Raw genomic sequence first — 21,569 nt, forward strand, 5'->3', positions numbered from 1 at the left:
AAAAAGCAGAAAACAAAACGTCAGCTAACCATATGTAAAAATAGCCGCGTAATACGATCGTAATACGCACCGATCGGGTTAAATGTGATCTTATCGGCAATTAAATAGTTCTAAAGCAGTGCATAAACCAATTGTGCTTTAGCTGTGCCACGGAGAATAGTTTCAGCTCGAATGTCTAGTCAACGCAGCAGCATCCAGATCAGGCGCTTCCGGTAAGTCTTCCTACTTCGGTTCGGTTCTTATCGCCTTTGTTTTGAACTGCTTTACCCTCATGTGCGTGTCGCTTGCGTGTGTCGCGTACGCAAATATATATCGGCGATAGAAATACGCATCAACAATCCGCGACACTTGGGCGGTATGCGTATCGTAAACAATCGGAACGATCAACCACTTTTACGGTGGTAATCGTGGCAGTAGCCACACGGTGTAGCAGTATGCGAAGAATACGATACACTACGGGGAGGCGAATTCCGATGACCTTCACCAGCATACTACCACCACCTGGCTACACGCTCGTTCCCACAACACGGTGGGGTAGTGGGGGGAGACATAAAGGAGTAAGAAGGGGGAGGGGGTAGCGAACGTCACAAACATTCCTTCCTAGTAGAATGTTGCGTTGCTATCCGAAAATGTTACCCATTCGGGTGAGACCTTCGCGCAAACAAGAAACACCACATGTGTCGCATTCGGATACGCGCCGCACCATTGTGTGTGTGTGTGTGTGTGGGTCAGACCGTTTTGCGGTTCGCGATCTAGCATACACGCACCCATAGCCACAAACGATCCGGCCCGTGCATGGGATGGTGTTGGTGGCGCAACACAGAAGGACATCAACAGGCCAAAAGTGCTGGCTAGCTGCTGATTGCTAATGAATCGGGAATTGATTCAAATTGGCCTCGCCCGTTAATTGATGCCACCCGAGCATGCAAACACACCCGGTGCGGCCGGGTCGGTTGGTAGCAGCTTCAGTCAACGAACCTCTCGCGCTGTTGGGGAGGACCCGATGGAGGACGAGGCCAGAAGCTAGCAGTGAAAGAAGCAGCCTTTGATCAGACGTATGAAATCTAATACTTTTTTTTCGAATGCTGCTTGTGAGAGTATAGTGGGAGGGTGTTTTACATAAATTTACAATTCAAATTACAACCCATTGTATACGCTTAAAATTCTATTTTTAGCTGAGTGATCTTTATAGATAATTTTTTCGAAAAGTAGTAGGAAATCCCTCCCATAAGAAAACCTCCTAATAAGCACCTTGACCTAATTAGTGCCTTCTGCTGCGCTCTCGATAGTAACGTCGTAACCTTGATATGACAGCCCTATAGCTGCTCCCGTAGTCTCCATGGTCTGGTCACGGCGATGACATTCATACACGATTGGTAATCGCAAACATTCCCGTATCAAAAGCATTCTGTCATGTAAGCCCCTTTCCGGGGCACAGTTATCTCTTGGCGATAAATATATTTGCACATGTCGAATGAAAACTCTTCCAAACCTGAGATTCGTGGCTACACGGCGGCATGAAAAAGGGCAGGCCTGGTTTGATAAGGAGAAGAATCGTTTAGATCAGGATGGTGTGTTAGATTGAAGATGGATGGATATTGCTCTCTGTTTTCTGTGGTGCAATGGCACGTGTCAGGATCATTAGTCTATTAGGATTGGAACCAACCGGCTGGCCGACTACCTGATTTAAAAATAAGTTCAGTAAGCCATAATGTATAAGGCAGGAGCCAGTTTGCTCAGACAATCTGGTACGTAACATGCTATGAATTTTGTATGAAACCTGTCAATTAAGCGCTAATAGCGTGTCTTAGAGGTGTGGTATCCCCTTTTTCGAGAGCAATCAAATACGGCGCCCGGGTTCGATGAATATCATCCTTATGGCCGGTCTACCGGTAGCTTCGACAACTGAAGGACCTTGGCTAGCAAGAGAGCTCGTCGTCGTCGTCCAATTGATATTGCGTTGAAGCATCCTCTTCCTGTCCTATTTACGGCTTAATTTGACATCACACACTAAGGCTTGACGAATTGTTTCAAGGATTAAAAGATCCCAAAACGAAGACTCCTCACTAAGCATATCCGCTTGAAGTGCACGATAGTTTAGACACTAATATTTTACCCAGCGATACAAGAATGAGTAGAATCCGTACCGTATTTAGCGAATGTTTCGATCGAACGATGCATCGAGTTGAAGTTGTGTTCCTTTATGTTATTTGCAGATCGTACTCCTCGGTGTTGAGGGTTTCGCGTGTGGTGCAATCAGTGTTGAGTTAGGTTGCACAGTTAAGTGTCTCTGTGGTCTGTGTGGTCTCTGTGCGAGCGAAGCGTGATGGCAAACGAACCGGAAGCAAAGCGCGCAAGGTTTTCTGATGAGCAGCAAGGTCCAACCATCGAGATCGAAGAAGGAGAAACTCCTGCTAAGATACACTCAATTCTGGGTGATGAGTTCATGCAGCCCACACCACTCGTTGAGGTGTACATCGGAAGTGTTACCGAAAGTCGACATCTTTCCCAGCTGGTGCCAGCACTTTCGCGGTTGCTCCCGATCGGTGGTAGTCTACAGCATCTGAAGCGCGTTAATCGAGATGGAACGATCATACTGGCACCGGTCGTTAAATTATTGGAACGGTTGCCAGCGCTACAAGGGCAGGAGGATGAGCAGGCAGAAGCTAGTTCCGTCGAGTCGCGCCTTGCCAAGTTTCTCCGCTCGGAAGGTTTAGACACGGTCGTGGTCGATGGTCTTTGCGAGAAGTTGAAGGTTGTTTCGGTTCCCGCGATGCAACCGTTGCTCCGGTGGCAGTACGAAACAGCGAATCGATTATGGCCGTGTAGATTTCATCCAAACCGCCATCGTGAAGCTCTGTACGCGAACACACTGTTCACCGCGCAGGAAGCATCCGTTCATCGACGATTCATGGACATCTGCGTACGGTTGTCCCAAAGCTTCGCGGATCGTCCATTCGGTGTGTGCGTTAATCCACAGCTGGGAGCAAGGATTGCGGCCGTTGCAGCGGGACACAGTGAGCAACATCCAATCTGGCACTGCCCGATGGTACTGATCGATGCGGTTGCCGTATCACAGAACGGTGGCATATGGAGTCGAAAGTCGGACGACGCGCTGCGGGACGATGGGCTGCATTACGGTGGAATCGACACACGGTATGAGCAGTTCATTCGCGACCGATACGGTGAAACGGTTCGCCTTGGAGCGGAACCGACGCGAACCGGAACATCCTCACACCGTCCGTCGGATGGGGGTGTACCGGGACCGGAGGATAATCTTGCCAAATACGGCCCATATCTGTGTACCGGGTATGACGTGTACCTCACACACGAACCCTGCATAATGTGTGCCATGGCCCTGGTACACAGCCGCGTGCGACGTGTTTTCTACCATCACCCAACGCCACGAGGAGCTCTCGGGACGATGACAAAGCTGCACACGGTGAAGGATTTAAACCACCATTACGAGGTGTTCCGGATTGGTTAAGGTAGCGCGTTAAGGTAAATTGTAACCCACCAGACTTGAAATATAAGACGAAAAAAAATCCCCAAAACAATGAGGTTGTTTGTCGCATTCGTGTTCCATTCGAACTTCCTCCGGCTCGGTGGGGGCAGCTTGATCGTTGATGATCGTCTCTGCGGTTTCTGGATAACCTGTTTCCGAAGGGGGAACTTTCCGAGCTTGAAAGCGTAATTGTGTAGCGTAAATGATCGCTGCCGGTAGTAATGCAGTACGCAAAGTTTCGCGAATCCCGAACCGTACCACGAGATGATGTTCGTCCGTGTCGGCCACTCGTCGTGTGGGCCACTATTGAAAGGCGTATTCTCCTATACAGATGGTGGAGGTTGGTCGCTAACAGACAAAAAAATGTCCGATCGCCAGTCATCATCACGCGTCCTTTCCGCGATTGAGGTCAATTGGACGGGGCAGGTCCGTGGTCCGTAGATTGAGCCGATCGGCGCTTCTAGCGGGGGGGAAAGTGGAAGCCGAAAGAGATCACGATCACAAAAAGTATGCGGGGTCCGTTCATCATCGTTTATTTTATTGAGACTCTTCAACGCCCAGTCTTACCAACGAAAGAGGCAGCAGCGACCGGTAGCGGAGATCGTAACGGAAGAAGAAGTACAGTGCGGGAAGCGAAGTTAATGCTTCTTAGAGTAGAAATAATGATTAAATTGTTTTTCTTTGTTTGAGTAATTGTTGCACGCGAAAAAATCAAGAGCTTTAAAATTATGTTTGTAAAAAATTGAATAAAAAGCTTCTTTTTTGGACCACTTCATATGCTCTTCACTGTACGGCGTTCATTCGACCAGCTGTCATCGACACATGGATACTGGTGGCGTTCTAAGTGACACCAGGCAATAGTCAATTGCTTTGCCGTTTGTTTGTCGGAGAGCCAAACGGTATTGAAATTTATTTGACAGCGAAAACGCTTCTGGCTGAGTTCGCCCGCCGGTTTTTGCCATCTTAACTGAAGCAAATGTCTGCGATTCTTCTATACGATAAGAATCTCTCCCGGCCAGCGGGCAAAAAAAACGTTTCAGCTCCGGTCACGGTTGAACTTGACCATCGGCGGAACATCAGTGCTCGCCGTGGTTTTTTGATAAAATCTTTCCCGCACATAATGTCATTAGGCAGGGGAATGAATTTATCGCTTTCGGTGTGCAATCATTTCCAATTTCCGATCATTCCGGCCCAATAGAGTTGCTGATGGGTTTATTTTGTTTTGGGCGAGTTGTGCGGTGTGCGTTAATTAAGCCATCCGAAAACCATGGAGACGATTGTTGGGCGACTTTTAGGTCCGCAAAATGGGGTTGTTTCTTTTAAGACTTTAAGAGGAACAAAGAAGTGTCACAAATGTGCGATATGCGGCCAGACAATAATTTGATTGATCGTCACCAGCTACTCCACCGACGGTGAAAGCCACCCCGGTTAAAGCTTCTTCACCGAAACCGAAAATGGGAACCCGATGGCGGCCGATGTACCGCCATATTAGCCCAGCAATGTGTTGAGCAAGCAATAGGTCCACCGATGATACCCCGATCTTGGGTGTTTTTTGGGTGCAACTCGGTGACATGCGGGTTTTGATAGGGCGTTTTTTTTTCCTCGCAACCGGTCGCACGAGGGCGAGGAAGGCAACCCACCGGCGCGACCCATTATTCAGATGCAATATTCACACTTGAAAGCTTGAACGGCCGGTATTTCCCGCCGTTTCGCGTACGATGATGTGCGTATGCCAACAGGTTCCGAACCGATCACCGACACCTACCGTCCGCGGGCTTCCTCCCATTTCGACTCGGCGCTGCTCGAGGTACTGGCCGCGTAGGCAGCAGGTTTTTGTTTGTTGGGGTCCCCCGGCCGATTTGTGCGATGTAAAGTAAGTTGTTTTTCTTGTTTTTCTGTGGAGGGGCGATGGTGGCAGGTAGGCAAGGGATGGGATGGGTGGGTATGCGGGGATCCATAGGGTGACGCGGAACATGACGTGTCGAATGTTGGCACCGTGCTGGAACCTTACTTTTGGGACATGGATAAATGATGGGACGAGCGAAAGATAGAGAGCGAACGAGGATCGGTATGAAATTCGGCTGATTAACGCTCGGAAAGGAAAGGTCACGTTAGGGCACCATCATTACACAGAGGAGGCGCAAAGGCAGGAGAAACGGGTAACATTAACAAATCACATTGGAAAGTTTTTTTTTCCGCTACTCGTGTATGTGATTGTTTGTCTGCTGCAGGGCAGGCCTCATTATTGGGCCGGATTGTGTGCTGCATTGTAATTCCAGTTTTCCAGGGTGTCCACCGCGCCATTATCTATTCATGCTGGAGGAATGCCGCGTAATATATGGAGAAAAGGGCAGCATGGGTGTTAGCTAGCGAGGGAATCGTTACGAAATAATGATGCCCACAGTCATCACCCCAAAATCGAATTAGCAGCGCTGTTGGTGAGCACAGACTCTGCTTTCCGCTCACGTGACCGATTCGAAGATGACGCGTCGAAACCCCTGACCAGAATGTTGGAGTCCTAGCTGGAGGACCGGAGGTCAAAACTCCGGCTTTTGGGATTTTTTTTGGGCTGTGATTTTTTCATGAATGATGAAGCGACAATATGGCGCACGATCGTATCAGATGGTATCACGATCGACACGCAGAAACAGCTGACGAATGGTTTGAAGCTACAGCAGGTGGAACGATGGCGAGGTGTTAATTTGATGACGTGTGTGTGTGTGTGCGAGAGTGGTTGAAGCTGTGGGCACAGACTGACTGCGTTATCAGCAACGGCATCGGCGTATCAGTCTCGCACGACGCGATGTATGGAAAGTTCATCCTGAAGTAGTTGCGTCTAAAGCTGGTAAACATAACGCTGTGAGATTATGCGTCCATTCCTCGATCGATTCAGTGTAGTGGCGGTTGGTTGTGTCTAGAGGTAAATAAACTTATCACTCGTTGTGTGGCAAAATCGATGTGTGGCCGACCCTTGCCGTCACGTTGATCCTCGTGGCTGGCTAGATCACATCAGGATTCGAACGCTAACGCACTGCTGCTGCCGTGACGTCAGCTGGAGGTAGTAAGAGAGTGCTGGTGCTGTCCGCTTGCTTTGCGAAGTCCTGTAGTAGAGACAAATTAACACTAATTTTCATTTCAATTTACTCAATTGATCGTGCGACGCGATGACTGTGCCCGCGCGTGTGTATCTGCCCCGTAAAAGGCAATAAGCATCCGTAAATTAATTAGAGCTTTAAAACGTGTTTTTGTTTGTTCTCCTTTTTAACAACAGAAATCCGCCACGGTCGGAGGTGAAAACGTGTCCGTTAAAAAACATAGGCGATGACGACATGATGCCGTAAAAGAATGATCGAGAAGCGAGATTGCAATAGTAGGCTCTGCAAGCTCCTAGATCAAGTTTAGGTCGCTCCTAAGGAGGTGCACTAACGACTGGTGCATATGCACTCCCTGTGGGTTGGCAGCATTGCTTCAAGATGGCGCCACGTATCATCACAATTTGTCATGCGGCCGTAAAGGATTACGGAAAGGATTTACCCGGCTTATTACATCCGCGAACTGCACCAGAAGCAGCGCGCCCAGTGACGTGTGGTTGCCGTGGTGATAGCGAGAAGAGACAAGACCGAGCCCAGGCCCCATAAAACCCCTAAAGCTCACATTCCCGGGAAGCGTCCAGCCAGCCAGCAGCGAGCAGGGAGCTGGTTGACGGGCATGTTTATTGGGTTCAATAAATTTCAATTTAAAGCAAAACAACGCTTGATTGTTGACCGGCGGACCTGGTGGCGGAGCGGAGTGGAGTCAGCACCGCGCACTAATTCCCGGACCCGTCCAGTGCTAATAGTGGAGCAGTTGCAGGCAGGCCATCTTCGGTGATCATGCATGGGAGAACCGTCCACCGACTACCGCAGCGAAGTGACGACGTCAGTGAAATTAGCAGCAGCTCGTCGAGAGAAGGCGTGGTGGTGGTCGGTAAGGGCCCATTTCATCCTTACCACAGCACACTCGGGCACGGTACCTGCTCGCGACTAGTTTGACCGATGGTCGGTCGGTCCGTTTGGGTCGTCCCATTGTGCGCTACGTTCTGGACGAGATAACATGCCGAAAATATCGTCGCCTGCAGCCGTGTGACCGTTTGCTATCGTTCGCTCGCCGTCTTCTGACAAACCGTGCCGTACTGTCGCGAGAGAAGGCCGCGTCGTTGTGTTCCGCCTGTCTTACGCATCGCTGACTGATAGCGCACACAAAAAGTTTCGGAGTGTCCGTGTTCTGAAAAAAAAACGGCGCACAAGGTTGCGTGACGAACCAAGAACAGAATAGTGTGATATATCCCTGGGGGAGAGAATCCTATCTTGTGGCGAGGTGTGTCCTTCCGTGTGCCGGAGTTGCCTTCTGGATTTTTTTTCGCGTCCCGCTTCATTGCCTTTTCCACATGATCCCGAGGCCGTCAAGGCAACAACAACTGTGATTATGGATAGTGACAGCCCGGTACAGGAGTACTACATTAACGATTAAGGACTAAGGCCTGCTGTGGCGTGGCAGGCAAAGGACACTTGTACCACCCGAACGCCTCCCCATACCTCGCGATCTCTCCCGCTGTGCCTTCTGCCCTAGTGCCTAATAGTGATACCCAACAAACGGGGTTTTGTAATTTTAAACCTAACTCATAATCCGTATTCTGACAAGTGCAAGTGAGCGGAATTTTAGTCAGCGATCGAGTGTGGGCCGTCGCGGGCACCCGCCTTTTCCGGGGCTGGGGAAGAAGTTGCCGCCGTCTACGGATGATTTGCGCGTCAATCGCTTATCGCACTGAAAAACGCGTCGCCTGTCTGTGTGTGTGTGTGTGCGTTTACTCCACTAACCGTTCTGCGGGTGTGTGTGGGAAGAAGGGGAGCTCGAAAAATTCAAATCGCGTAAAAGCGCGGATTGCGTTTAATCTCGCGCACGCGTCCCGTACAGCAGCGGCACAAGATTTCTCTCGCTTGGTGTGTGCGTGTCGGACTATAGGGCGGATCACAGCATCAAAAACACGGTGCAGATATGTAAGTAGTGATGGCAAGTCCTCTTGAGGTTCGAGATCTGGTGGGGTGTGCAAGCAAGGGCCTTTGGAACAACTACCACCCTGCTGGTGGTTGGTCATGTATTACAGCTTCACACCATGATAGAGAGCTACTCATGACGTGTGTATCACAATCGCTAATGTTTTCTTGTGTATATTTTTTTGTTGCTTCTCTCACATCTCCATACAGAACCGTGAAGGTGTAGTTGCACGGCAAAAGCGAGCGGGTAGCGCCGCCGGATCGCGTACGCGTTAATTGATCGCGCGCCGTTGGGACAACAACAGGTTCGCCGTTTACCTCTTCTGCCGCAGCAGGCAAGCAACTCCGATTGGACGATTCGACCGATCAGACCGGTAGCGCGAGCGATACACCTATACCCTCACACACACTCAACTATTAATGGTCTCCTGTGGGGCCTCTTGGGGCGTACGTCTGGCTGGCGGTGTTTAGTTACGAAACAATCGTCGTCCGGTGCAGGCGCGTCGTTGTTCGCTCCGCGTTGTCGGCATTGTGAATGATTGTAAAAAAACGGAGAAAAAAGGTGGTGTTTGTGTGGCACCAGTGTGAAGTTCAGCCAGTCTGACAAGTGTGGTCGTCGAACCCGCCCGAAAAACAACACCATTCGATTGGATGTGAAAGTCGCGTATCTGCTCCGCAGCAAAAGTAATCCTAGTGTGCGTGGACCCAAGAAAGAGAGCGTAGCAACGCACGCACGTTCGGAAACGTGGCACAGTTCTGCGGGCGAGCGTTTTTCAGCAGTGAATTACGAAAATTGCGTCCGAGGAAAAGCTCGCGAAAAACGATTTAAAAGTGGAGCCGTAGCAGCATCCGCTGTATCCGTGGTGGTAACCGTTTCGTGCAGTGCCCGGTTTGCGCCTTATGGAGCAGGATATCATTAAGCGCCCGTGCCGAATCGTACCATCGTACATGGTCAACAAGATGCGGATAGAGATTGAGAATCCACTGCTCCAGAGTCACCGACAGCGCGAAACCACCGGCATCAAGAAGCTGTACAATTCGTTCTTCGTTATGTTCTAACTGACTCGCCCGCGCGAGGAAAACCGCACGCGACCGTGTGTGTGTGTGTGTGTGTGTTCGTGGTTCTGTGGATGTGTGGATGTGTGTGGACAGGAAAAGTAAGCATCCCCCTACCCCCCATTCGAAGCGGATGTCCGGTTACTACGCATCCTTTTGCTGGTCCCGTTCCCGTTCAATCGTCACCATAAACAACCCACCGCAAAAAAAGTACACACGCACACATGTAAGGCGCTGCCGTTAAACGACGAAAATCTAGAGGTGAAAAACAAGGAAAAACAATTGTAGTGTGTGAGACGGGGCGAAACAAAAAGAAAAAATAGAGAAGAAACAAGTGTGTAGAGGCAGTTAGTGTGTTTAGGCGTTAAACTGTTTTGTTTTTAAGTGTTACCACCCAATCGCTCAAGATCAAGATCACGATAGATTTGCAAAACAACCCTCACCAGGATCAGGCACAGGCAGCAACCGTTCACTTAAAATCAAATTCTGTCCAGCGTCCAGTTACGCTTCCTTCTCGCTGTGGCGTTACTAAGGTAACGGAATTATCATCACACACACACACTTGGGGCGCCAGTGTTCGGCACATCCGGTCTGCTGTGAAGAGAGGGAGCGAGAGCGCGAGAGCAATTCCTGATTTTGACATTTGGCGTGGTAGACTAGTAACTCGGTTGATGGTGGATGCGTTACGTAGTGCGTTCCCGGCTTAGAGCGATCGTTAGCTAGTAAGTAGTGGAAACTAGTAGTGCCTTAGATCGTAACTCCTTTGTGTGTGCGTCCCCGGTGGTCACGATGTAAATACGCTCGCAGTGACACCTGTCAGCGGTAAAGATCTTGAGCAGGGGAAACGTGGCAAACCGTCCCAAACTCGTTTATCTTGCGTACCGCGTGTGCCTGTTACTGTGTGCTGTGGTGCGGTAGAGCGCTTTTCTTCAACTGTACCGGGTGGACATTCCGAGCACAAACGATCGGCGTAGTAGGAAGGGCATCCGTGTTGCTTTACGCGAATGGCGACGGTCATATCACTGTTGAGCAACCCGTGCAGCAACAGTCCCTTCGATCAGCATAGCCATCATCATCCGTACCCGCAGCAGCTACTGTTTCCACCGTACGGACAGGGACCGGACACGTTTCAGCAGCGGCACGGTGGAACCGGCGGACGCAACCGGAACGAGGCGACCAACCACCAGCAGCTGGACGCGTTAGATTTTCAACTGTTGAGCCGCACGCTCGAGGAAGAGATCGAACAAATGGAATACTCCGGAAGTTCCGGTCCCTACCAGTACCATCAGCACGATCAGCAGCAGCAGCAGCAGCAACCACAGCAGCAAGCAGCAAGACGTGAGGGACAGCAAGATTTCGAACAGGTAAAGGAAGGCGTTTGCGAAGAAGAGGAGGATGAGGTGTCGTTTGGTGCTACAGTATTCTTGCTGTCCTTCAGCGGGTTGCATAAACCGAACGATGGCCCCGTTTCGAAAGGTGGGGGATAACTTGTCACCAGGACATCGGGGTTCGTGGTCAGCTCTGTTTTTCAGATGACCTGCTTGCGAAATGAACGCTTCAATGTCTCAAGGTCCGCATAGATCTGATTAATATTCTTACGACCCTGTGTTCCATGATCTTTCGCAGTGTTCTTACACCAACTTAGGTCGTGTGTAATCGATTATTATATTTTTTTTTTGGCCAAGGTTCTTCAGTTCTGAGTCCTTTTTTTCGCTTCTTTCACAATCACTCATTCGTTGTTCATTCGCCAGTTGTTCGAAATGGCAGATTCATTACGGTGGTGTGAGCCGTATCTTATCTCGGTTTCTTTTGTTATTTGAGGGAAGATTAGGTGTTGACAGGCCTTCGCTGGAAACTCGAGCTCGGCGATCGGCAAGCACAATGTTGAAGAAGGGCGCGTTACTTGTGCGAATCATTATGTTTTTTTTTTTTTTTCTAAAACAAAGCAAAATTCTGTCACTTTCGAGATGGGGGGGACATTCATTACCTGAAGCACCTCGAGAGAATGGCAAGATGGACGTGTCAGCCGAATCGTTCGGAAAAGGGTATAAAATATGTGGAGTGCATTTTTCCGGTTATTGGCAGAAAAATTCTGCATCTCAAACAATCGCTTGCATATGGCCAGATCCTGACGAAGCGATGTAATTAGTTGACCGCTTGATACGGACCCCCGTTATCGTACACTCCATTGACAACAGAAGACGACACAACTAGCAGACACTTGAATGCAATGATTCATTACGCTTTCGGAACGGCCAAAGCTAACGTTCGAAAGGATGTGCGGTACTACATCAACGCGCGGTCATCTGTTTCTAACGATGATACTGGTCCAGTTTATTCCAAATCTATCCATGCTATAGCGGTTCTCGAAATTTTCACAACTCACTAATGCCTCCGCCGAACGGTCTAGCATTATCTCCAGCACGCCAATGCTTCATTTATCTTGACAGTTTTTCATTGATAATGCTCGCGCAAAAAAAATGCTTCTGCTGTATCTATATCTAAGTTTGCCATTCATTTTTCTGAGCCGATAAAGGACATTGGAAAAAACGGCGTGTAAAAAAATATGGACATTCTGCAAACAGGTCAACAGACTCGCTTAACGTCGAGAGGAGGGTCATAAATTAGGCAGCTTATCAACTCTGCTCGAAACAACCTTCGGTATCGAACAATATGAGCATTGTGATGTCGGCAGGGTGCATGGAATGAGGGATAAATACAAAAAAATGCTTAAATGTAGTGCTTAGGAGTGCCGACAGCTGCTGGGTTGGTGAGAGCTGTTAAGAAAGAGTCTCACACATCGAATATGTTAGGATAGCTCGTTATCTGGTTAACAGCGACCGAAGCGACGACGAATGATGAAGAAGATCAGTTGGCCGATCGATCGAAATAGAAAGCGTTTAGGAGATGGGTTTTTCTATATTCATCTGAATGGTGGATATAATCGGCAATCAGTGCTCGAGCTGAAAACATCCTGCACAGTGGATGCAGCTGTTTAATTTGAATTTGATGTAGAACGTTCGAGCAGCGGCAGCCGCTCAGCTGTAACAATATTCTCCTATTACTCCGAATAACACAGATGGAGATTCAGCTCCAGGCTATTCAGCTTTTGATGGATGTTTATCCCAAGAGAGCCCCACTCCCTTGGGGAGGTTCTAGTTTCGAGTTGGTGATGAACTGGTTCGGGTTTGAACGAATCGTTTGCATTTCTTTTTTTTTTGCAAACAAAACAGCATTTCCGCGCAAAAAATATTTTCCAACCAAATCTGGTGGCTAATTGTTCTTCCCTGTCTCTTCCGGACGACAGATCTCTCCCGGCTACAACCTGGACAACGAGGACACGTACAGCGAGTCACCGAACAACTTCCAGGACTACCAGAACAACTTTGTCGATTCGCCGCCCGATTCGAAGGAACCGTGGCCGATCGACTACAACAAGATGCACACCACGATCGCTTCGAGCAGTGGTGCGAACGACACGACGAACGCATCGACGACCGTAGCGGCGGTCGCGGTCGCTGCTGTCGCCGGAGCTGTTGTTGCTGCAGCAACATCTCACCAGCAGCAGCAGCAGGACAATGGCGGTATGTACATGAGCAACGCCATACTGCCCAGCCGGAAGCGTCGCATGGAATGGATGTCACCGCAGGAGGAGGACACCGATGGGACCGAGACGAAGATCGCCAACATCGATAAGGAGCGTGACGCACGTCGCAAGGGTAAGTCTGTCACGTTGCACCGCGCCACGGCCAGTTACTGTTTCATGTTCGTTTTGTTTCAATTAAGCAACTCGATCGGGGGCACAGAAAACGATAAAAGATAAAAAGGCCGTTAGATGTTGGCCCTCTTTTTTGTTTTAGTGGGATGGTGTCAGGTATATTGTTACTTTTTTGCCTTTACTTTGGTCCAATGAGTCAGCTTGTTGTTGACAATCTCGTCTATGATCGTATATTCACGGATGGTCCAGCGATCTCCAGCGGCCCAACAAATATTCGGAGGCTCTCGTGTTTATCTACCAGCTAGAAGGTTTCAGTAATTAGTACAATCGTTCTATTTTGATGCCAGTTATTTTGCGCATTAGGCGTTAGGTTTCTGTATAAAACCGGTTGGGCGTAGACAACGGCATCCGTATGTAAATAAGTGTTTGGACTGGTGTTTTTCGATCAGAAGATTTATCCTCTACAGTACATTCCGTTGAAAGCACTCACGCACCACCAACCGTTCTAAGATGCCTTCCATTATGATCCATAGATGAATCCAAAATGAATCCATTCATCCAGATTCGATGGATGTGAGCATCACCAACACCACACCAGCGCACCGTGGCGCATGAGTTGCCATTATTTTCCTCTCGACCCCGGGGGCAGCCATCTTAATCTGGTGCCCCGATAAGCCCCCGCTAGGGGAAGCATGAAATTATATTCATCCCCTTTGCCGCGAAGGTTACGATTATTGGTGCGCTGTGTGGGTACGGCGGTTTGTATAGAAAATGTAAGGCCAGAGGATGTGGAAGCAATCGAAAGAGCAGCGAGGACAGCATGGAAGAGCGATGCGTTCCCGGCCATGTCTTGCTGATGCAAAAGGTCAACTTTACGTCACGAAACGGGAAGGCATCACACCGACTAGCACCACTGACCACCGGGTTGTCGGGAACAGCAGCAGCAGCAGCTGATAACGATGGCACGGTGGTGATGATGATTTGCTCCATACTGTGGGCCACTCGAAGCCCACAGTCAAGAGTGCCACTCGAGTGCTACTGCCGGTGGAGTTTTTCGTCTAGACGACGAAGTGCTGAAGTATAATAACAAAAGTGTGGCGTAATGGAGTAGGGGAAACGGACCCCCAAAACGCACCTTCTATTGCTTAAGCGTGCAACATCATCGGCGAACTTGACGAACTTCGGTTTGATTTGTTTGAGGCGAAACAAATTGAGCAAAGAAGTCCAGTTTGTGGTTGGATCTCTATTAGCTTGTTTAGTGGAGGCAGTACCCAGCGGACGAGGAAGCCAACCAGCGTATACAGTGCCTCGGTGTACACGTCCAGCTGTGGTGTGGCAGAGCGTGTTTTTGATTTATTTATTGCTGTTGATAAAGTGTAAATTTATCAAGATAAGTATTTCGACAAACAGGCTGCGGGACAGTGCGAACCCTGGCCACGTCCGGTTCTTGTCTGGAAGGTGCGTCGGAAGGGTGGGGGGGGGGGGGTGGGTGTGTATATGAATTTTGCCGGCCCGGGCACACCACCTACGACGATACGGTGTACAACGCAACGCTACGGATACAGGACAAGACGCGCTGCCACTCGGTGTTGGTCTAGCCGTTTGATAGTGGTACGAGTATTGGCGGGTTTTCCGTGTCTGTCTGTGTGCGTCTCGCTAATGGAGCATCATCGCCCCATTTTGTGATCCGACCCCGCGGACTTTGGGTGATGATCGCGTACGATCGATAAGCAGCTATAGTAGACTCCACTCCAATGTCATGTGTGTGTGTGTGTATGTGCAGGGATTTCCTTTCCACGATCGAACATCAGGTTCCTCTCTCTTGATCACATCAGTGACAAGGGTGACAGTGGCAGATCGGACGTGCTAATGGCGGTTCTGTGAAAGTGATGCTCATATGGGAAATTGGATCAGCTGAGACCGTGCGCCACAACAGTCGAGCAGAGTCTTCTAGACCCAGACCACCGTAAAGCTCGTCCAACCGGGGGAACCAGCTCGCAGTGGTGTGGTGCCTATTGTAGTGACTTGATCTCTTCAAATTGGTCGATCATTTTCAAATTTTCGGTTGAGATACACGAACAAGGCCGACCACAGATTAGTCCACAGAGTTTGCGCTGTCCCATCTTTGTAATGGTCCGAGTATTTACTGTTTGCCATTGGGATTAAACCAGTCAACAGTGGTGCTTGTTGTTTGTAGCCCCATATCAACGGTTCGCGGGAGTCGCGTCATCATAGCTTACCGGGAGATGAGGTTAGACCCGCACGGTGTACTGACAGGCATGTACGCAAGCAGCACAGCACACCGAATGCATTGGTGAGCGTGGTGGATTAACAAGGGCTCGCGATTGCCAGCTAGCAAGCTGCTCCCGCTATCTGTCTTGGTGGCGGGATTGAGGTTGACGCGAAAAGCGGCGGCGTACCTACCATGTTGAGCACGGGAACACCGTTCTCTGTTGCTGTGCTGATGAACTGACTGAGTCCTCTAACCATCCATCGCTAGGCGCCAGTGAGTGTGAGAGCCTTGCGGGAAAGACCACAGTGTGTGAGGTCGCTACTCCGCTCGGTGCGTTTATGATAGGGTCAGTGTAGTGTTGGTGTAGTATCTCGCCCGCGGTGAGTTCCTTGCGCATACCGAGAACGAACGGACAGCTTCGACGCCGTTCGGTTGCGGAAATGTGTGAAACGTACGGGTTTGGGGGCGATACGATGGACAAGGATTACGTGCGGAAGCGGTTAAAGTGCTTCAACGCCGCCAGCAGCGGGAACGAAGTCGGCAATGGTAATAACACAACCGCCTGTAACAGTACCGTCAACAACAATGAACTAGGTGATCATTACTACGATTCGGTGTCTTTAGTGATCGAGATTTAAACAGAAAGGAATTGCTGTTTTCGACCTCAATATACTTATGTTTGTTCTATGCGTATGTGTCTCTTCCAACAGGAAGCATGCGGTGGGCCGATGATCTTGACTTGGACCTCAGTAACGAGCTGTCCAGTAATGGATATATTAGGTAGGATGAGTCCTAGGCGCCAATTTGTAACGATGCTGGATGGCTATATCCCTTGCTTTTCTCTGTATTCGTAGTGACTCGTTGTTGAACTTCCCCGTGTTCAAACAGGAACTACCGTCGCCTCCTCAGAAGGTAAGCTTGGTCTATAAGAGCTTTACTGAAACTAGAATTTAGAACTTAATAATCATCCCACCCCTCTTATAGCCTCCTCAGCAGCAGCAGCAGCAGCAGCAGCAGCAACAACACGTCCAGACTGCCCAACAACAGCAGCAGCAGCAGCAGCATCAACTCCATCAACAGCAGCAAACATTGCATCAGCAAGCAGCGGCAAGCACTCAGGATCATTCACAACAATCGCAACACCAGCACACATCTGCCAGCTTGCAACAATCGCTAGCTGGTGGCGTTAATCCCGCCAACAGTGGCAATGCGGCCAACACTCATCAACAACAACAGCAGCAACAGGTGGTCCAGTATCACCAACAGCAGCAGCAGCAGCAGCAGCAGGGCCACAGCTCTATGAATGGTGCTGGGCAGAGTTTGATGAGCGGTGCCGATCATCACGCCACCGGAATCGGTGCCGGTTTAAGCAATCTTCAAAGCTTTCTACAAAGCAATCGGTTGGAAAACGATCCTAGCGGAGGTACGTGGATCTCACTCGCGATCAATCAACGGGCTTATGGGCGACCAGTTATCACGCAGATGTAAATTACCGTTCAGGCGCGAGCGGCTCCGAGCCGAGAGCCGATTTGCGACGACGATTTGCTGTCGTCGGGGGCGAGGCGTTAGATATTTTCTTTATTAATTCAAAACCCACCCTCACCCTTACGGGGCCCATTTAATGGATTCGTGTGCGGTGTCTGTGTACATGTTACATTAGTCAGACTTTGTAACTGATGCTTTGCTTCGGATGTTGCAGGTTTAGTTTTTTTTTTGGGTGAGTTATTCATAAATATTAACCTTTTTTCTTGCAGGAGTTTTGCAGATGCAACAGGATGGCACGTTGCCAGCGGTACGTGGTGACAAAACACACGACGATCACAACAGGTACGTTCGCGCTGGAAGTCGCAGTCGCAGGAAGGTTTCTCGTGTGCCAACAGTCACATCGCACCCTCATAGGTTAAATAATGCTCGCGTGCCCTTCTTCCCCGAAACAGGTTCCAGTACGTGCTAGCGGCCGCGACCTCGATAGCGACGAAGAACAACGAAGAATCTCTCACCTACCTTAACCAGGGCCAGAGCTACGAGATCAAGCTGAAGAAGCTTGGCGATCTGTCCCCGTTCCGGGGTAAGATTCTGAAGAGTATTATCAAGATATGCTTCCACGAGCGCCGCCTGCAGTACATGGAGCGGGAACAGATGCAGCTGTGGCAAGCGTCCCGTCCCGGCGAACGCATACTGGACGTAAGTCACCGATTTCCGTACTGCCCGCATCGCACCCCAAAAGCTGATGAGTGTGTGTGTGTGTGTGTTCGTGTTCGCCCCCTTTCCGACAGGTTGACATCCCGCTATCGTACGGTTTGATGCAGGTGCAGCCCACCAGCAGCAACCTGCTCAACACGATCGAGGTGTTCTGGGACCCGATGAAGGAGGTCGGCGTGTACGTGAAGGTGAACTGCATTTCCACGGAATTTACGCCCAAAAAGCACGGCGGCGAGAAGGGCGTCCCGTTCCGCATACAGGTAGAAACGTACATCGACACGAACGGGCTGCACAATGGGACCGGCGGCAGTGTAGCGGGCCTGGACGATAAGGACGGCATTAGACCGCTCCATGCGGCGGCTTGCCAAATAAAGGTGAGCTTTCGGGGGGGGGTGCACTGCTGCCGGAAAAACCGGATGCTCATTTTGGAACTCTCTTCCCGCAGGTGTTCAAATTGAAAGGAGCCGATCGAAAGCACAAACAGGATCGGGAGAAAATACTCAAGCGTCCGGTTGCGGAGCAGGAGAAATATCAGCGCAGCTGCGACTGCACGATACTGACGGACATAACGACCGATTCAGTCATTACGCCGCTCGGTGGCAACTTCAGTCCCGACCAGTAAGTGTCATTAGCAAATCGACCAGCTGAAAAGGCTATCGGCGGCTACTGCCATACTCGTTTTCTTTTCCCGTCCCATCCCGTTGTAGCATTAAACGTAACGTGTCGCCGCTGTTGGCCGGACCAACCTCACCGGGGCAGTTGAACAAGTTCGAAAACATGATGTCGAGCGTGGTGCTGTGCAACGGCGGGAACGTTGTTAGCCCGGGGGCAAACCCGACCACAACGTCGACAAGCACGGCCGCAATGGTCGTGGCGGCGGCAGCGGCAGCAGCAGCCGCCGCCGCCGCCACCGGTACACCGAGCAGCAACCCGATCGGGATCAGCAACGTGAGCTCGACGAACGGGCTTTGCAAAGCGTCGCCGCTCGGTGCCGACCAACCGATCGGTGGTGTGCTTTCGCCCCAGCAACCGAGCGAGCTGGACGATTACGTGCCCACGATTACGAAGGAAACGAGCCCGGGAACGTTGGCCCAGTGGTTGGCGGTGCATCGGCTGTCGGCGTACGCGAAAACGTTCGCCCAATTTTCCGGTTCCGATCTGCTAAGGTTAGGGCACGATCATTTTGCGCGATTATTGTGTGAGGTTCAGTATTTTAATAGGATTTATTGCTTAATCCCCCCCTCCCAATTTGCAGAATGTCCAAGGATGATCTTTGCAAAATCTGTGGCCTAGCAGATGGTATTCGAATGTTCAACATTCTCCACTCGAAGTGAGTAGCAGGAGCCTCACCGTTTGCCCTCAGCGGATTCATTCCATAGTCATCTTCCCCGCTTGTCCTTCCAGAGCCATAACGCCACGCCTAACGATCTACGTTAGCTTCCAAACCAACATCTACCACGCGATCTACCTGCACGCAAACACCATCCCGGAGTTGGTGCAAAATCTGTCGAAAATTCCCGGCTTCCTGGAAGCAATCAATGCCCTCAACACGCCCAACTCCTCCACCGCCACCTCCGATACCTCTGGGCTCTGGGGTACGTTCGGTGGGCCACGTACCACGCTCAACGCCGGCCTAGCGTCGAACGGCACCGGCACGCACGGTAAACTTTCCAACGGCAATGGAACGAATGCCGCCGTGCCGTCACCTGCCTCACCCATTTCCTCCTCGTCCGGTATTGCCAAGCTGCAGCTGCTGCTTAAAGGCCCGAACGGTATACAGGTGCTGCTGACGGAGGACGTGCTGAACAACATCAAGGACGAAACGCTGTTTCAGCTGGAGCTGAAACCGAACGGTAACATACTGATGAAAGCCGTCCACAGTGTGACGGCGGGCGACTGTTCGATCGATGATGAGGCGAACTGAGGGGACACCGTTACCCGGCCTGCCTGCCTGTCTGGTAGTAGTAGTGGCGGCCTTGTTTAAGGGATTATGTTTCATTTTTTTTGCTATATATTTGTTTTAAACCGATTTGTTAAGTCGTTTACGGCAGCGCTCTAGTGATATAGTGTGTGTGTGTATATGTGGTGTTAGGTGAATAGAGAGAGAGAGAGAGAGAGAAAGAAGAATAGGTCTGGAGAAAATGGGTAATTGATTTTAATCCAAACAAAATGATGATATTGTACGGAGAAGAATCGGAGCGCGCGGATGGCGCCCGGGAAGAGAGGTTCTAGAGGACCACTCTAGGTTGGTACACACTCAAATTCGCATTTTGGGCACGGAGATTGATGTGGAAATTGTCACCAGAGAATCAGTTAGGCGTAGGAAAGTGATCGAGATCGTTTTTTTAAGCATCGATATTCTGGTGGTAGAGGCGACAACGGAGCCGGTCTTCATATGGCAGGACCGAGGTTCAAATCCCAACCGGGGACTGTTCCCTCGTAAGAAAAGGACTCCAACTACGTGGTTATCATTAAGTCTCTAGTAAGCCAGAAATGGCAGACATGACCTTTTAATGGGTTGTAAGGCCATGAAGAGAGAGAGAGAGAGAGAGAGAGAGAGAGAGAGCTTTTCTTTATATATACAACAACAACAAAATCCATAAAACACTACATTAGTACAAAGCAGCTTAGTTTTTAGTAGTGACGATCGATAGAGGATTATCGCGTTCGCTCTGGAGTGTTGAGAGGCGTGTCGACGAAATTCAACGATCTTTTTTTTTCTTAATCTTTATGACACTATTTGCTTAACTGTCTGTTTTACTGTACATTATTAGCATGTAAAGAAGAAACAAAACAAAAAATCACACACACACACACAAGGGCCGTGCAAGAGTTATAAGGATCGTCTGTAGAAACATAAAATTGTGAATAGAAAAGAGAGATGGTAAAAGATTTATATATTTACACATAGCCCCTTTTTTGGTGTGTGTGTGTGTGTGGTTGTTTCAGGTAACGATCTTTCTAAATGATATAAAACAACAGCAAGCTCTAGACTGTGCTCATTTGCTTTTGCAAATCGAAATCGAAAAATGGGTGTTCGTGAGTGTGTCCCTTAAACCAAGTGCCTTTCCAAACGCTATTAACGTTGTGCAATTTTTGGATAAAAGAAAGGGGCAGCTAAAGAGCAAGATTTTATTTCCGTAAATTCAACAAAAAGTGAAGAGAGAAATGTGCTATAAATAAATAAAAAAAATATTGTTGTTTTACTATTGTTTATCAAATTGTCTATTGGCATGATAATTCCTACGAGCCACGCAAGGCCCCCCCTTGAAGCCTAATTGCTAAGACACTGAACAGTTGCAAGGACGGACGGATCGAATACAGTTTAAAAGCGCAGCGCGTGACATGTCCGGTTGGTGACGATTACTGATACGATTACTGAGGGTTCGGCGATCCTCTACGTCAAGCAGCAGCGTCCTTGGGCGAAGCGGCCTGGTTGGGACGTACAAGTTGAGCCTGGAGTTGAGTAGTGTTGGGGAGTCGATCCGGTAGTCCAAAAGTCCCGCAACAAAGGCCCGTCTCTGGGCGTTGCAGTTACGCTGGTTCAGCGACTCGATCCGACTCGACTCGTCCACTTGGACCCTCCAGAAGCGCAATGCGAACCGGGTGCATTTCCGGCTGGACGGACTCCAAGCGGGCTAGGGGCCGAGCAGCAGATGGCCACCCTACAATGGAGGCATACTCCAGCACCGATCGAACCAAGGAGCAGTAGAGCGTCGCGAGTTAGTTGCCTAAGCAAGCCTATCAGCTGGTTGCCCTTGGTGACGACGTGTTCGAGCTGTTCGTGGAAGCTCAGCAGCTTCTCCTCGAGGAGTACTCCTA

General features: G+C 49.8%; 3 protein-coding genes across 5 annotated transcripts; all 3 read left to right on the plus strand.

Moving 5' to 3' along the window:
- The first annotated feature begins 13 nt into the window (after nt 1–13).
- LOC118513195 lies at nt 14–9,804 on the plus strand. Its single transcript, XM_036058683.1, has 3 exons — nt 14–212; nt 6,777–8,541; nt 8,749–9,804. The coding sequence occupies exon 3, from the start codon at nt 9,439–9,441 to the stop codon at nt 9,595–9,597; it is 159 nt and encodes a 52-aa protein (XP_035914576.1). The 5' UTR covers nt 14–212; nt 6,777–8,541; nt 8,749–9,438; the 3' UTR covers nt 9,598–9,804.
- LOC118514475 (probable inactive tRNA-specific adenosine deaminase-like protein 3) lies at nt 2,327–3,487 on the plus strand. Its single transcript, XM_036061399.1, has one exon. The coding sequence runs from the start codon at nt 2,327–2,329 to the stop codon at nt 3,485–3,487; it is 1,161 nt and encodes a 386-aa protein (XP_035917292.1).
- A 158-nt stretch (nt 9,805–9,962) lies between the features above and the next one.
- Nucleotides 9,963–20,963, plus strand: LOC118513184. Of its 3 annotated transcripts, XM_036058650.1 has the most exons (12): nt 9,963–10,958; nt 12,902–13,313; nt 16,256–16,325; nt 16,400–16,457; nt 16,530–16,968; nt 17,300–17,372; nt 17,483–17,729; nt 17,822–18,121; nt 18,193–18,365; nt 18,455–18,913; nt 19,003–19,077; nt 19,152–20,963. In XM_036058650.1, the coding sequence occupies exons 1-12, from the start codon at nt 10,599–10,601 to the stop codon at nt 19,669–19,671; spliced, it is 3,186 nt and encodes a 1,061-aa protein (XP_035914543.1). In that variant the 5' UTR covers nt 9,963–10,598; the 3' UTR covers nt 19,672–20,963. The 3 variants fall into 3 exon arrangements, with proteins under 3 accessions (XP_035914543.1, XP_035914544.1, XP_035914545.1); XM_036058651.1 differs by lacking the exons at nt 9,963–10,958; nt 12,902–13,313 and adding an exon at nt 14,804–16,139; XM_036058652.1 differs by lacking the exons at nt 9,963–10,958; nt 12,902–13,313 and adding an exon at nt 14,804–16,091.
- The last annotated feature ends 606 nt before the right edge of the window (nt 20,964–21,569 follow it).

The sequence above is a fragment of the Anopheles stephensi genome, chromosome 3 (genome assembly GCF_013141755.1).
Source record: "Anopheles stephensi strain Indian chromosome 3, UCI_ANSTEP_V1.0, whole genome shotgun sequence".
In the NCBI taxonomy this organism is placed as follows: domain Eukaryota; kingdom Metazoa; phylum Arthropoda; class Insecta; order Diptera; family Culicidae; genus Anopheles; species Anopheles stephensi.

Coding starts and splice junctions, on each gene's coding strand:
- LOC118514475 (XM_036061399.1), top strand. CDS start 2,327: ATGGCAAACGAACCGGAAGCAAAGCGCGCAAGGTTTTCTGATGAGCAG.
- LOC118513184 (XM_036058650.1), top strand. CDS start 10,599: ATGGCGACGGTCATATCACTGTTGAGCAACCCGTGCAGCAACAGTCCC. Junction 16,326..16,399: donor TCCAGTAATGGATATATTAG/GTAGGATGAGTC, acceptor CTGTATTCGTAG/TGACTCGTTGTTGAACTTCC. Junction 18,366..18,454: donor GGCAACTTCAGTCCCGACCA/GTAAGTGTCATT, acceptor ATCCCGTTGTAG/CATTAAACGTAACGTGTCGC.
- LOC118513195 (XM_036058683.1), top strand. CDS start 9,439: ATGGAGCAGGATATCATTAAGCGCCCGTGCCGAATCGTACCATCGTAC.